Below are 17,125 nucleotides of genomic sequence, written 5' to 3'. Positions count from 1 at the left end.
AACAGTTGTAGTTATTGACTTAAAAATGGACCATATGGAAGAAAAACTTCGACTCCGAATTACCTTCTATAATGTATGTCTTAACATCAGAAAAAAACGATAAAAAAAATAATTTCACACTACGGTCTATAAGTCCAGAAAACAATGTTAAAAATCTCAGCTGCCTACATTTCTTTTCATTATAACACTAAGAAAAAGTAAAATATCTGGGATTTTGTTTAAGGAAAAAGAATCATTACGTATGGTTCAATATTACCTGTGCTTCTATTTCTACTATCTTCTTCAGCCAGCAGTTTTTCAATCTTCTCTGGAAAGTGCCTTTTTGCACACCATACCAAACCAATCACTCCCATAACGACGAATACAGTCATGAGACCTAGCCAAAAAGGTTCGTGAAGCATTCGTTCGCTCAGCGGTTTGTAAGGAATGTGCAACATTCTCTTTTCACATCTAAAAACAAATACAAATATCAATAAAAATACAATATAATAATAAACACACAAGAATTTAATGTTTCACGAATTTTTCTGTTTCTGTTTTTTTTTGTGTACTGTATGTATTGATTGTTTATAGCCTTGTTAGTATGTAACAGTGGAAGATATGATTTTCTGGCTCGGAAATCATTTATCCTCACGGTAAGGCGTTAAAATGCCAGAAAATCAGAATGTTAAGTATTACTGCAATTGCAAATTAGACAGGAGCTGACATGTAAGAAATTCTGTTGTAATAATTAAATTAAAATTCTGCTGCATTGCAAGACGTCAAAATGAAATTTTGACGCCAATGTTTCTATATTTGAGGAGAATGCTACATTTTTTTCGATGTCTTCACTCTTGTTTCGGCCTCTTATCATATTTCCTGCAATGTAGTCTCATCTCCACCGTTTCCAATAGCCCTTGTATTGTGGTCAGGTAAAGTCTTGTTTATGATGCAAACGTCATTATTAGCACTCTACTGGCTTTATAAAGGGTCCTTATTACATCTTACTAATGATATATAAGTTTTGTCATAAAGTGTTATTATTGCAAATTGCCATTCTATTTGCTTTTTGTACTTAATTTCTCCTTTTTCCCTCCAGGTCCTTATAACTCGACGGTGTAAGCCGACGTTATTTTAATCCCAGTACTTGTTCAATGCTGGCGTCATTTTTATAAACATCTAAGTTGATTTTTTACTGATTACTATGTTTTTGATTTTCTAAATTAAGATCGATAGATACGGTCTTATTCCTTTTACGTCTGGCTGTATGACGATAAGTCTTAGCCAAAAAAAAAATAAAATAATTGTTTTGCTCTTGTGTTGAATTTGTAAACTATTCTTTGTAGACTTTCTTCATCTTGGGCTATTAATATTCCGATATTTTATATAAAAATATTTTGACTTTTTTTTTGTCTTATATCCTTTTTTTATTGACACCTTATCCATGAAAAGAGTTGCCGTTGCATATGTCTTTAGATTCCCTATGTTGTTCATCTATTCTAACTTCCATCGTGTTGCTTTGGTAAATCATTTAAAAATTGTTATGATATTCAAGGGAATTTTAGAATAAAAAAAAAAAGATGAAATACATCTTTGAGTGTTACTTTGTTACTATGTCGAATGCTTTCTTTAACTCGATCCGACATAGAGATACTGGTCTATTATACTCCAATATTTTTTTGGTAATTTACCTTGAAACGAATACTTCATCTGCACACTATCTTTTAGTACGAAAACCTTGTTATTTATTTGCTAAGCTTATCTTCTGATTTATTTATTACTAGAGAATTTTATTTAGATCAGAATTTGGTTTTTAACCAGTTACCAGTTGAGACCTCTATAGTTTCTTGATATTTTATTGTCTGTATCAGTTATTTAATTACTGCTGTTCCTTGTTCCGTCATGGTGGCTAGACAATATTTTAGTAGTTCATTTGTCATAGTTTCATTTTAAACTCACCTGTAGTTTTTCTATTCTTCAGATTTTCAAGTGTTTTTAAAAACTTTGCACAAGTTTGTATTAATTTCTTTGTTTTTACATATTTGAGGTGTTTTTGGTTCTAACGCGATTGAATTTCCTCGGTATACACCTTTTTTAGATAGTTAATCTATGTATTTTTCTCTAATGAATTTTCCATGCAAATCTCATGGTGAATCTATACGCTTTTGTTTAACATAATTAAAGTTTTTACGTAAACAAATATTGATATTGTTCGGAATATTGTACCTGTTGCGTTCATTTACGAAAAGTGACAGTCAATTAAAAAATCTTCTACACTATTTGTTTCGTCAGACATTTTACATTTAGGAGGATTATCTCTGATAAACAGGTAAGAGTGCATATATCTTCTATGTTCTATACTTAGGCGAGTACGGGATTTTTACACTTCGTTACATCTATTTCTATAGTTTCCGATACTTTATAGGCGCACTGGTCTGCCGCTTCATTTCCATCAATACAACTAAAAGACGGGATCCATATGAAGATACTTAATGTATCTGAAATTTTCTCAAGCCTGTTGTAGTAGTTGTAGTACAGATTTTACTATTTTCTTTAACGGGCATTTTGGATACACCTTTTTTTAGGTTTCTAAACCTAAACCCACCAGGAAATCGCTTAGGATCAAGCATTTTGATATTTTATTGTTGTTGGCACGTTCAAGAGCTTTGAATATTGCATAAGGTTCAGCAGATAAAATGCTGAAATATTTAAAATTCTTAATTGAAGTTGATTGTTCGTTGAACTCCATATTTTCATGTAATGTAAACAATTTTCTCCATGTTTGTGTACGATTGAGTTAAAGTTATTTTTAAAAAACATCCAGATTTGTTGAATGTTTACTAAATGCAGGAAGATCATAATTTATTTGAGGGATATCAGTTTTCCAACATGAAGGATAGTCCAAATTTATTTGGAATATATCTGGAATTTCAAGGTATAAATATCTTAGATAAAATCAAATTTTCCCAAAGAAAGGTTTGTGTGAATAAGATATATTTTGGAACGTATATTTGTTATTAAACGTAGTATCAAAAAAAGGTCTCTTTCGATTAGTAGTTATGAAAGTTGCATGAGTTAATGTTAAATAAATACGACGGTGTAAAAAAAAGTAAAGTTCGTGTAACCTTCTGGCTAAGGTCTAGTGTTAAGGTTTTCAGGTCACGCAAGCGCCCCTAACATGACTTAACGACTACTTTTGTAGCCGGGACCGACGGCTTTACGTGCCCTCCGAAGCACGGTGGCAGCTCAGTTAAATTTGAAATTGAAAATTTTGTCTGTGCCGGGATACGACGGTGTAAAAAGATGGTTCTTCAGTTTTAGTGTACAAACTTTCTACCGGTGCTGTTCGAAATGCTCCTAAAGCAAGTCTTAGTGCTTCATTATATATAATGTCTATGATGGTTTCAGTGTTGTGTTAGACGTAGATGTGTGTGCAATGGAGCCATAATCTATGTTAGATCTAACTAATGCTTTATATAGACTGATTAGACTATTATATTCAGAGCCACAATCCCTGTTAGATCATTTTCATAATATATTTAATCTTCTATTACAGGTTGTAATCAGTTGATCTATGTGTTTTCTCCAAGACAGTTTTTGATCCAACCACATTCTCATAAATTTTACGTGTGTTTTAAACGGGAGCTCTAAAATATTCGTTTACTGAAAGCACGTTGGTTGGTGAAAACCATTCCTACTGTTTTAGAGACTAAAAATTTACATCCTGTACCGTATCACTCTCCTTCACATTGTCTTAGAAAATTTTGTAGTTTGCGTTAAGACGGGTTTTAAAAGGTTTTTGTAAATTTTTAATCAAATCATTTATAGCGAATGAAAAAACCGTCAGGTTAAATATAGAACCTTCAGGAGTCCCGTTTTCTTCAATATATTCTTCATAATTTGAACTTTGGACTCTTACTCAAAGTGCTCTATGCTGTAAAAAGTTTTTTTATAAGTATAGTTTTTTCATAATATTGTATCTTCAGCACGATACGTGTTAAATCCTTTCTTTAATTCGAAAAATACTACTATAGACATGTTGTCGCATTGCTAGAGCTTCCTTAGTCGCTTTCTAAGTCTAGTATAATATGATCTATGCCCGATCGATTTTGTCTAAAACCATTTTGTTCATTTATCAATAGATTTGAACTTTTAAATGTCCAGGTGAGCCTTGCATTCATAATTTGTTCTAGTAATTTTCCCATGCAATATGTTAAACTCATGGGCCTCTATAACTCGGGGTCCAGACGGGGACTTTGATATTTGATATCTTAGAAAGCGTCATATTCTTTTTGTAGAATACCACTTTTAAAAATCATTCACAATAATCGTCTTCCATTATTCTTACAAAATATGTATTTTTCTTTTGTTGTCTTGTATTGTCTGCTTGTTGTGTTTTAGTTAATATATGTATAATCTAAGTCCTTTTATTTTATTTATATTTATCTTTCTTTTGTCAAGAAATTATTATGCTGAGTATAAGCTATTTATAAGACATTTGCGAAGTTTACCAATCATCAAGACTATACATACTTTCGAAACTGATATTCTAAAAATATGTCTATTAGTTGCTATTTTAGACGTTAGCACAGTTTTTTGATGCAGTAATATTGTCTTCTTCCTATTGATAATCGTCCACTCATTTCTCCTTACAATACAAATTGATATAACTGATACTTATTTTCTTTCATAATGTGTTCCAGGTACGGTAGTTTGCCAATATATTTCATTGTCCTTCTTTTTATTCCTGATAACATCTTCGTATTTGAGATTTTCTTCATGCATGAAATTCAAAGTATTCTCCAATACACCCTGAGCTCAAAATCTTTTACTTATGTTTACGTTGCTCTTCTTTTTTGTCCATAACTTCCTGTCGTACTATAGAAATTACACAACCTGGAATTTTATAAAACGTATTTTCAGTTCTAATCTGAGAAAAACTTTGTTCGACGACAAAATATTTGTTTCACTGTTTGTATATATTCTATGGATTTCGGTCCGATTTTGAAATAAGCTATAATTGGTTATGTTTGTGTCTAGTCCATATAGGGGAGAGTTACCTAAGACGGGATGGTTCCCAAGTAGGGACACTAGCAATTCTAGAAAATCTATAACAAGTGTCAACACCCGCACTGGAAGAATGAAAGCTCGCCATTCAGTCGTATTGTCACGTAAACGACACGAGGCTAGCATACCGGTAGCGTTCGTCAGAACAAGTTGTTAATGTTTACATATTTTTTTAAAATTTATTTACGTACAAGATTATAGTGAATATAGCGTTAATGGTAAGTATCTGTAAAACTTAACGTTATTAGTCAATAACAGAGTTTATAGTCATTGCATTTCACTGTAAAGTATTTGCCACTAAAGCTTTTGTTTAATATCGGTTAAGATTTTTACAAAATGGGTGCAAATCTCTTAAGATGGGACAAAGTTAAACTTCCTAAGTCGGGACGTCCCATCTTAGGAACTAAAATATGGCTACAGATATTCTTCTTATACCTGCCTACTTTCAACTAATTAAATCATTAATTACTCATAAATTCTTACATATAACGGTAATTAGAAATAGAAATCCAAATTCCTATTACAAAAGAAAAATTGATCGTGGAAACTGGTCCGTTCAAAATATGATTCTAGCTGTACAAAAAGTTCGGAATAACGAACTATCGCTTCGAGAAGCTGCTGACAGATATAATATTCCTAAAAGTACTCTTCAAAGACGAGTTACAAACAAAAATAAAATCGTGACCGAAAATGACAAATATCTTGGTCGGTTTAGGCAAATATTCTCAGTTGAACAGGAACACGAAATTTGAGATCATATTCTTGAAATGGAAAAGCGATTTTTTGGAATCACTTATAAAGAACTTCGTTGTCTGGCATTTGACTTTGCCCAAGCCAATAATATTGCTAACAATTTTAATAAAGATACTCGAATGGCCTCTAAAAAGTGGATTTATGGGTTTTTGAGTCGACATAGAAATATTTCTCTGAGAAAACCAGAAGCAACCTCATACGCTAGAGCTACAGGATTCAACAAGAATGCAGTCCAAAGTTTTTTCAACAACCTGGAAAGTATTTATATTAAACATCACCTCACTCCAGATAGAATCTGGAATATTGATGAGACCGGAGTGACCACCGTCCAAAAATTATCTAAAGTTCTTGCTCAGAGGGGTAAAAAGCAAGTGGGAGGTTTAATAAGTGCCGAAAGAGGAGTTAATGTCACTATAGTAGCTGCTATGAGTGCAAGTGGCAATTTTCTTGCGCCTGCTTTTATATTTCCTAGAAAGAAAATAAAACCAGAGCTGATGGACAATGCACCTAACGGTAGTCCGGCATTTCCACAGGACAAAGGATGGATGGATCGTGATGATTTTTTAAAATTCATAAAATATTTTGCACAACAAACCAGACCCTCGAAGGAGTGCAAAATTCTTATTATTTTGGACGGCCAGTGTTCACATACAAAAAGTTTAGAAGTTATAAACTTCTGTCGCGAGAATGGTATTATTTTATTATGCCTGCCATCACACTGTACGAATAAAATGCAACCCCTAGATGTTTCGTATTTTAAATCATTTATGAGTTATTATGATTTGTACCTTACTAGATGGCTAAAAAATCATTGTGGTCGTACATTTAGAATATATCAAATCTCAGGGGCTGTTGCAGAAGCATTCTCAAATGCATCTTCTGTACAGATAGCGACAAATGGATTCCGAGTAACCGGAATTTGGCCTTTTAACGAAGACGTATTTCAAGACTGCGAATTCGCGCTCCCTCTAAAACGACGGAACATCAGTGGATAATGAAACTACATCACAGGTCAATAAATTACCCGTAATGATGGCTCATACCGAAGGCGTAAATCAAGTTAAAATGTATGATAATCCGATTCCTTCAACCTCAAAACAGTCTGTTTTAAGGTCACCTAAAGATGGCGATTCCGAAGATAACAGACCGATACAGAGAAGCCAAATCATTCCTATCCAATTTCCGACATCCAAGGTAAAAGTGACTGATATTAGTCCGCTACCAAAGGCACAGAAAAAGAAAGGTAAGACTTCTTCTAGACATTCTCTGAAATCCACGATACTCACAGAATCGCCGTATAAAAATGAATTAGAGACGTTGCAATCCACAATCCCTACTAACAAGGTTAAATCTGTGAAACGAACTGTAGTTATGGACCATGGCGCTCGAAATGCAAATATTAGCAATATCACAGTTGTCACTTTAACTAAAGATGATTCAAACTGCATTGTATGTGGAAAGAAGTACGCAGAGAGTAGTGAAGACTGGTACAACTGCAAAATATGTTCAAATTGGGCTCATGAGTCTTGTGGAGTAATGGATGATCTCTATTTTATTTGTGGAAGTTATATAGAGTAATGTCCCTTTTTGAGAAACCCAACGGACCATCTTAGGATTCCGGTTTCTCATGATGGGACATTCACACTTTTTTTTAATAACAAAAAACGAAGCATATTTTTAATTTTTTATTTAGTTTATATCTAAAATGTGTTAATAATTAGAATAAAGTTTCATTTTATTACCTCAACTTTTTTTTAATATCTATAGATTTTCAAGTATTTGTTATAAAAAAAAACTGTCCCAACTTGGGTGACTCTCCCCTACTATATACTTTTCTAACTTTCACGACTGCAATAATAAGCGTAACAAGTTGATAATGTTGTAACAACAACTGGGTTTGTTTTATGTAAGCTTTAGTGCACAATCCTGACGAACACTTTTTATTTCGATATAAGGTTGAATGCTCGAATAAATGAACTTTGAAAAATTAAAGGCAAATATCGAGCACAATTTTAATAATTAAATCTTGCCCAAGGTACTTTCGCTTTCTATAGCATCATCAAGGACATTTCATCAAATTTGGGCTATCCAGCAAGCGCAGAATGTGATAAACATGAAATTAAACATAAATTGTACATAACACTACACTAAAACAAGGACAAACAGTTTAAAATTATTTAAAAATTATTCTACGCTACATTCTTATCGCCAACAGGAGACAGAATGAGATAAGGATGTTGCCGACAATCTCTACCGACAGTACAGAAAATATACAGGGTGCCTTATTAAAAAAAAACGAAGTTATAAGCAACTTTTTTCATAAATTCACTCATTAAATAAGTCGCTCTTCAAAACCCCTTCATTTCAATTTTCATTATTCAGTTACCTTTAGTTCTCGAGATATGTCAAATTATCCGTTTCTCTGCCGCACCCTGTATATTAAAAATATAAAGCAGCTAGACATATCCAGTGTATCCAGTTTAATTATTTAGAAGTGTAGTATGTATTAGTAATATCTTTATAATAAACTGACACTAGTTAAATAAATGTTTTCAGCTTGGTGTCAAATTTATTACAAAAATCAATATTTCCTTTCCTTATAAATATATTACCTTTGTCCTTCCCACCAGGCATGACACTGGCACTGGAAACTGTCTCCTCTCTCTATGCAGATTCCACGGCTTTCGCATGGGTTTCCCTCACACGGTCGGCGCTTTTGATCGCAAGTTAATCCAACATATCCCTGCTTACAATGACATTTGTAACTCGTCTCGGTCAATTCGCATGTGCCAAACGCGCATGGATCAAGCTCGCATTTCGTAAGAGCACAAAACAAGCCTAAAAATTAAAGCAGTACTAAAGGTATCGTTAATTCAAAATATTGTTTATTGCTTTTTAATAATTAAACATTCGTAGAATTATCTGAAAATTTTTAATGATAAGAACAAAAATCGGTAAGACAAGAACATAATGCAACAACAAAGAGAAGAGAATGACAATAAGTTATGGAAAATTGACATCAAAGATATCAAAGAGGGAGGGGTAAGAATAAAAACTTGTAAATGGCTACTATAAAAATTATGGATGAACTCGATATACAAGATAATGGGATACTTTCATGGGATAATGGATTATATCAAAACATTGGAAATAGAACATACAGGGTGTTTCAAAAAGGTATGTCATAAATTAAATCTCGCATTCCGGGGACAAAAATAAATTGATTGAATCCAACTTACCTTAGTACAAAAGTGTACACAAAAAAAGTTACAGCCAAACTGTAAACTAAATCCAAACTAAATCCCCCCAAACTTTTGAGTACGTTCAAATCAAATGAATTTTGTGGCATCATTAGTTCAACACATTTTTTTTAAACTTTTTTTGAGTGATAAGAGACAAAATAAAATTCTTTGTCTCTTATCATTTTTTTCAAAAAAAAAACAGTTTTTATTGAGTTACGGCCCTTTTCATTAACCATTAAAAAATTACGTGCTACTAAATAAATGGCTTAAGTGAATTAACAAGTACAAAAAATGTCTATAACCTCTATAAATGATATTACAATAAATGTTCAAAATGATTCCCATTTTCTTCAATACACGTTTTGTATCGTTATATTAAGGAAAACCGAATGCGCTAAAAAATCATATTTTTCTGTCGAAATTGATTTGTAGCTTCAATTATTCTAACCCTCAATTTTTGTTGGTCCTTTATTGTTACAGAATACACTTTCTCTTTCATAAACCTCCAAAAGCAAAAGTCCATGAGGTTAAGACCTAGACTTCTGGGTAGCCAAGAAATAGGTGCGTCACGACCCCTTCCAATCCACCGACCAGGATACTACCTGCAAAGGTATTCCCGGACTCCATTACTGTAATGCGGTGGAGCGCCATCTTGTAGAAACCACATATTTTGCCTTATTACAATATTCACTTCTTCCAAATACTCTTGTAAATCGTTTGTCAAGAACTGCAAATAATAATCACCATTTAAATTGTTGGGAAGAAATACTGGGCCTATTAGATTGTTATCCACAATTCCTGCCCAAACATTAACTTTGAAAGTCCTTTGCTGATGAGTCGTTTTTTTTGGCGTAAGGATTTTCATCGGCCAAATGTGCTCGTTATGATGGTTTGTTATTCATTTCGAGTGTTTTCCATTAACAACCAATCGCTAAATCGAATCCTTTTAGGATAATCTTCAATCAATAACTCTTGAACCGTTGTTAAGTGATAGGGTTTAAGCAGCTGATACTTCAAACGCCTCCAAACCCTTAAGTGAGGAACATTTAGTTAAGCAGGTATTACCCTTGTACTTGTTCCAGGGACTTCTTCAATGATTTCTTAAATGTCTTCATCTGTTACATCCATTATTGGACGACTACTATTGCCAGCAACTCGCGGTTGGAATGTACCCGTTTCCCGTAAACGACGATCAATGGTCAGAAATAATCGTCTATTGAGTGTATTTCAATTGGGGTATCTTACTGAATAACGCCTTGCGGCTGCTGCACTATTTCCTTGACATTCACCTACATTCCCGATAGTTTATTGAAATCATAATTTAATCTGATCCCACTTACCCAAAGTTAAATGCATATCTGCCTGAAATGTGTAGGCCATTGTAATATCAAAATTTTTAATATTAATCTTATTCACACAATAAATGATAGCTTCAAATTATTGACTTTTAATGTGGGAACTGTTTGAAATAATTGTAATTTTATGGCCAACTAGGAAAAAACTAGTTTTTCGAAAAAGTGGTAAGAGGCAAAAAAGCTTTAAAAATAATGTGTTAAACTAATGATGCCACAAAGTCATTTGATTTGAACGAACTCAAAAGTTTAGGGGGATTTAGGGCTGCACACCCCCCTTAAAATTTTTCTGTGCGCTTAGATTTTGTTGTTTCTTTTATATGAAAAATGCTTTCAGAACAAGAAAGTAACATGTCCATTTTTATTACAAAATGTCAAGTAGTTTAGGAGATAATGCAAAAAAACAATTTTTATTTTGTAACTTCAAAGGGCTGTAACTTTTTTGTGTACACTTTTGTACTAAGGTAAGTTGGATTCAATCAATTTATTTTTGTCCCCGGAATGCGTGATTTAATTTATGACATACCTTTTTAAAACACCCTGTATTAGTACGAATACAGAAGACAGAAGATAAAACGGAATTTGTAAATTATTAGGACATTATTATTAGTGATATGTACAATATTTATTGGGATAACACAAAAAAATACAGTAGACGGTACAGTCGACTAGAGCGAAGCTTCATTTTATGTTTTCTGTACTTTTAAAATTTAAATAATATTTTTTTTTTTAATTTAATTAAGTAATTTTATTATTTATTTAATATTTATACATTAAGCCATATTAAAAAGAGGCCACATAAAATTTTATAAGAATTTTTCAATAATTTTAAGTTTATCCAATTCTTTATTATATTGTTACTAAAATCGCACTATGCTGAAACACGACAGGTCAATTAATTTTAATAAGTTTGCAGAATTGATATCAGTTTTACGACTTCGGAGAATGCACATGTTGTTTGTACATTGTTTTTCTTTTAATATGGCTGTTCTGTTTTTCAAAAATCGTTCATTAGGTGGTTTAAAGAGTGAACTTGTGCAATATTTAAATTTAAAAGTAGGACTGAGAGATGTTCTAGATCTTTTAAAATTGTTACTGTGATTGATAATGGAATGAGTCAAAGAGAAGTCGCCAGACAGCTTGGAGTCAGTCGTTTTATGGTGCAAAAAAGATACTATTTCACGAACGACGAGCAGGATCAGGCGCGAGAACAATCACGACGGCCAGAGAAGACCGTTCTTTACAACGGATTTCGTTGTAAAATCGATTCTTTACTGCTATGGCAATCCAAAACCGTTTTTAATCTGCCAAAAATAAATTTGCCAGCTCACAGCCCAGACTTGAACCCGATTGAGTATGTTTGGAACCAACTCAAACAAAGAGTAAGAAACAAAATACCTACTGCAATAAATCGTGAGCAGCTTCAGTTGGTGCTCATGGAAGAATGGAAAGCTTTTGTTGAAGACAACATTTAGAATTTGATTAATTTAATCCCAAGTCGTATTAAAAAAGTATAACGTTGTTTACTTCTGACAGAGCTGTCAAATTCAGACGAGATATTAAATTAATAATAAAATATAAATTAATATCATGTGATAGTTAATTTAATCATTACATAAACTAAAAAAGATGTTTAAAAATAATGATTCTATTTATATGAAATTATTTTAAAACGAGAATTGTCATAAAAATTTAAATTGACAATTCAGTATGTTATTAATTTAATGACATTAATGAATTTTCAATTTTGAAAATTGTAGCGAATCAAATCTTTTATTGATAGATATTCTTTTAAGTTTCTACTTCTCATTTAATGTCTGTATTTTTTTATTTATTATTATTTTTTCATGTAGTTTTTAATTTTAACCTGCTAAATAATAGAAATGAATTGTTCAAAAGTAGTGAATCGATGTGAAGAACCTCCATTTTGGTTACGCTGTCTGTGGCGCCTTCTCGTAACTAAGGCTAGTTCCACGACGCTCATCTTAACAAGTTACATAAATAAATGGTTTTTATGGCGAAAAAAATAATCCTGATTATATTCATCGGCAAAGATCGGAAACGGTGTACTAAGCAGGTAAAAGTAAACTTATTTTCTCTTAGTAAAATCCCAAATATCACGATTAGTAGCAAAAAATAAATTACGGTTTCTTTACATTATATAAATTTAAAAAGGCTTTGTAAGATTGCAGTGAAAAAAATGATGAAATCAACAACGGATTAATGAATGTTAAAGAACAAATTCTACAAAATACTGAGACGGATAAAAAATGCTTATTAATAAAGACAGAAATAGATAAAAGTCAAAAAGAAATTCTAATACCAACCAGATTATAAAAAGAAGCAATGGATGACGAAAGAAATTTTAGATTTAATGGAAGAAAGACGTCAATATAAAAACAAAGATAATCAGATGTACAAAAAAGTTGATAAACAAATAAAATACAGAATTAAGAAAGCGAAAGAATAATGGTTAAGAGAACAATGCGCAGAAATAGAAGAATACCAGAAAAGACATGATAGTTTTAACACACATAAAATATTAAAGAATTAACTCATAACAATAAAACAAGAAAACCGGGAATACTGAAAGATGCAAATGGGAAACTTGTGTTGAATACTATCGACAAATTAAAGAGATGGACAGAATATATCAATGAACTGTTCAAAGACAATAGAACAGAACAGATGGAGATGGAAGAAGAAGATAATATGGTTTTAAAGATACTAAAAGAGGAAATTAAAATGGCATTAAAAAACAGCAAAAATGGTAGAGCAGTAGGTCCAGACCAAATCTCTACAGAAACCTTAAAATGCATAAATGATAAAACTTTAGACATTATAGTAGACTTATTTAACTCAGTATACAAAACAGGAGACGTACCGAAACAATGGTTACTCTCCACCTTTGGTACTATCATTAAAAATATAAACGCTAAATATTGCAGTGAATAGAGAACAATATTACTAGTAAGTCACATTCTCAAATTATTCCCGAAAATAATACATGGTCGTATAAATAAACCTTGGACACATACTGAGGAGTGACAAATATAGTCTTCTGCAGGTCATCATGCAGGGCATAGTCGATGGCGAAAAGGGAATAGGTAGAAAGAGTATAGTATAAAATCTATATAGTATAAAATAGTCATGGCTGCGAAATATTCGAGATTGGACAAACATAGCTGTAGACGAATTATTCCATGTTGCAAAAGACAGAGAAACTTTTAGAAATGTCGGTCGCCAACCTCCGTTAATAGAAGTAAGAACGAATAGATGATAGTCAGTTTGGCTTCAGAAACGGACTAGGAACCAGAGAAGTGTTATTTGCTTTTAATGTGTTAGCTGAAAGATGTATGGATATGAATGTTGATGTGCATGTTTGTTACGTTGATTTTGGAAAAGCATTTAACAAATTAAGACATGAAAAATTAGTCCAAATTCTAATGACAAAAAACATAGAGCATAGGTACTTACGAATAATAACAAACCTCTACTGAAATCAAAGAGCACAAATCGTAATAGATAACCAACTTAGTCCAGAAATAGAAATCAGGAGAGGAGTTAGGCAGGGATGTATTATGTCCCCATTACTATTTTTAATGTATATAGTGAAGACATTTTTGAAGAAGCATTACTGTCTCAAAGTGAAGGAATAATAATTAACGGAAGATCTAATAACAACATAAGATATGCAGATGACACCGTGATTATGGCAAGCTCTACTGAACAACTCCAATTACTGCTAAACAAAACAAACAGTTTCCGTGAAAAATATGGACTAAAAATGAATATAAAAAAGACCAAATAAATGATAATAACAAAGAAAACAAACATACCAACAAACATACATTTAGGAAATGTACCGATAGAAAGGGTTGATAAATACAAAGACCTAGGAACCTGGATTTCATACAATAATGATCAAATAACCGAAATAAGAGCCAGGATAGAAATAGCAAGAAATGCGTTTGTAAAAATGAAAACAATTCTCTGCAACAAAGACCTTAGATTAGAACTGAGAGTAAGAGCACTGAGATGCTACGTGTTTTCTATACTGCAATATGAACTTGAAAGCTGGACATTTAAGCAAGAACACATAAATAAGCTACAGTCCTTGGAAATGTGGTGTTACAGGAGGATGCTTAGAATAGCATGGACACAGAAGAAAACTAACACGGAAGTATTGCGAGAAATGGGCAAGAATGCGAAATAATAAACACAATAAAAATAAGAAATTACAATATCTGGGAAACGTAATGAGAGGACAGCGATATGAACTACTAAGGATGATAATATAGGGAAAGGTAAGAGGAGGAAGGAGTATAGGAAGAAGGAGAGTGTCATGGTTAAAGAATTTAAGGTACTGGTTTAAATACAGTTCTATAGAACTCTTCAGAGCAGAAGTAGATAGAGTAAAGATAGTGATGATGATATTCAACCTCCGATCGGGAGACGACACTTAAAGAAGAAGTAGTCTACAAACAATAAATTAAACAAATTTCGTTTTACTTGGTGAAAAATTATTTTAATAATTTAATTTTATCTGACTTCCTCTATTGACAATTCAGACATATTATACATTTTAAAGTAGACGACTTCAAATGTTACTGACTTACTAATAGTGGTATTTTCCTTTCTAACTTCCTCTTTTAATATAAGTAACCAGATCCTAGTGCATTCTACTGCTTTCATTCAAGTTGCCAAAGGAATTTGTGACACAAGTGGTCTAATTTAGGATAATTAGAGCCGTTTCTTTGATTTTTTTCTTTTTACCATCTGTTTCTTTTAGGACTTTACTTGAATCGTTCCATTGAACCCTATGTTCATTTTCCCATGCGTGTTTATACATTTAAGATCTGTCAAATTCTCTATTTTTAATATAAGAATAATGTTCACTTATTAGAATATTTAATGGTCTTGATGTTTCACCTAAATAAAACTGATCGCATTCTTAAGGTATTTTATAACTACAATTCTTTGTTCTTTCTTGTTCATTGTTAGGTTTAGTTTTAGATAAAATAGATGTCAACGTTTATTATTTACTTCGTTTGAAGTACCAGAAACTGAATTCACTACGAATTTTGAGCAGGATGAACGGCATGTGGAATGCAATTTTAGATTCCCTTGCCGAGTAATTTATCCAGCTGTTTGTTTCGCAAATTTTAGAAAACACAGTGGTTAAGATTTGAATTCGGTTTCGCTAGGTAGAAATCGTTTGATTTCTCTTTTTGTTTTTAGATGGCGTAGTTACGTCCGTATATAGTTATTTTAATAACTATTGTCTAGGACGGGAGAGATTTTTGTTTTGGTTCAGAGCAGTGACTATACCGTTCTGACGAGACCTAAGGAGGTCGAAATACGTATCAGCGGTTGTCGCTGCACTGTATCGAAACAAAAATCTAATACCGTCATTCTGTTTTATTATTTACTTCGTTTGAAGTACCAGAAACTGAATTCACCACGAATTTTGACCAGGATGAACGGCATGTGGAATGCAATTTTAGATTCCCTTGCCGAGTAATTTATGCAGCTGTTTGTTTCGCAAATTTTAGGAAACACAGTGGTTAAGATTTGAATTCGGTTTCGCTAGATAGAAATCGTTTGATTTCTCTTTTTGTTTTTAGATGGCGTAGTTATGTCCGTATATAGTTATTTTAATAACTATTGTCTAGGACGGGAGAGATTTTTGTTTTGGTTCAGAGCAGTGACTATACCGTTCTGACGAGACCTAAGGAGGTCGAAATATGTATCAGCGGTTGTCGCTGCACTGTATCGGAACAAAAATCTAATACCGTCATTCTGTTTTATTATTTACTTCGTTTGAAGTACCAGAAACTGAATTCACTACGAATTTTGACCAGGATGAACGGCATGTGGAATGCAATTTTAGATTCCCTTGCCGAGTAATTTATCCAGCTGTTTGTTTCGCAAATTTTAGGAAACACAGTGGTTAAGATTTGAATTCGGTTTCGCTAGGTAGAAATCGTTTTATTTCTCTTTTTATTAGATGTCAACGTGTTTGTTGTTTTGAATGTTGGATTTATTTCCTATCTTTTTAAGTTTTTCTGATAATCCTTTAATGTATGATATTGCTATTTTCCTCGTATTATTTCTTGTGTACGTCATAGGAACTCGTTCTAAGTTGTTCAATTCTATTCGGTCGATTGTTGAAAATTCATTATTTATAAACGATAAAGGGGAATCATCTTTTAATAAAACAGATGTTAACAAATAAATCAATATGCATGGGAAAATGTACATTGAGTTCAATGGACTGATTCAAGTATAATCCTAAAAGAAACAGATGGTAAAAAGGGGCAAATCAAAGAAGCAGCTCTATAGTATATTTGAAAAATAAGCTGGAGTAAATTCTTAGAAAAAAAAAAACTAAATTGTTAAGCACATTGTAGTACGTGTGCTTTTTGTACAACGTCAATATTTTAGCTTATTTTACGTTGGGTTTGACTATTTAGATAGAAATTTTTCCACGTCACATGGACTATCGTAAAATTTAGTTACCTGCTATTGTTAGAACAGTAGGCGAGGGTTTATTCAGCTGGTAATAGACATAGTTTAAGGGAATTACATTATTTGTTTCGGTTTATTAGATATTTAAACCATTTTCAAAGCATAATATATTTATATAAATCTGTTTATTTTAGTAACCCTATTTATGGTTATTGTTGTCATTATATATATATATATATATATATATATATATATATATAT

The 17,125-nt window shown here is 32.3% G+C and overlaps 1 protein-coding gene across 1 annotated transcript in view; it reads right to left on the bottom strand.

The window, feature by feature from the left end:
* The window catches only part of LOC140431277 (uncharacterized), a 249,021-nt gene that overhangs the window by 40,756 nt on the left and 191,140 nt on the right, over window positions 1–17,125 (bottom strand). Inside the window, exons 8-9 of the mRNA XM_072519211.1 lie at window positions 8,412–8,637; window positions 257–450 (exon numbers count right to left, since the gene is read on the bottom strand). Coding sequence (XP_072375312.1) covers window positions 257–450; window positions 8,412–8,637 — 420 coding nt within the window. The remainder of the gene's footprint in view (window positions 1–256; window positions 451–8,411; window positions 8,638–17,125) is intronic.

Source organism: Diabrotica undecimpunctata, unplaced genomic scaffold, assembly GCF_040954645.1.
Source record: "Diabrotica undecimpunctata isolate CICGRU unplaced genomic scaffold, icDiaUnde3 ctg00000614.1, whole genome shotgun sequence".
Taxonomy (NCBI): Eukaryota; Metazoa; Arthropoda; class Insecta; order Coleoptera; family Chrysomelidae; genus Diabrotica; species Diabrotica undecimpunctata.
The sequence above is the reverse complement of the archived record's forward strand: the minus strand, read 5'-3'. Positions and strand labels throughout refer to the sequence as shown.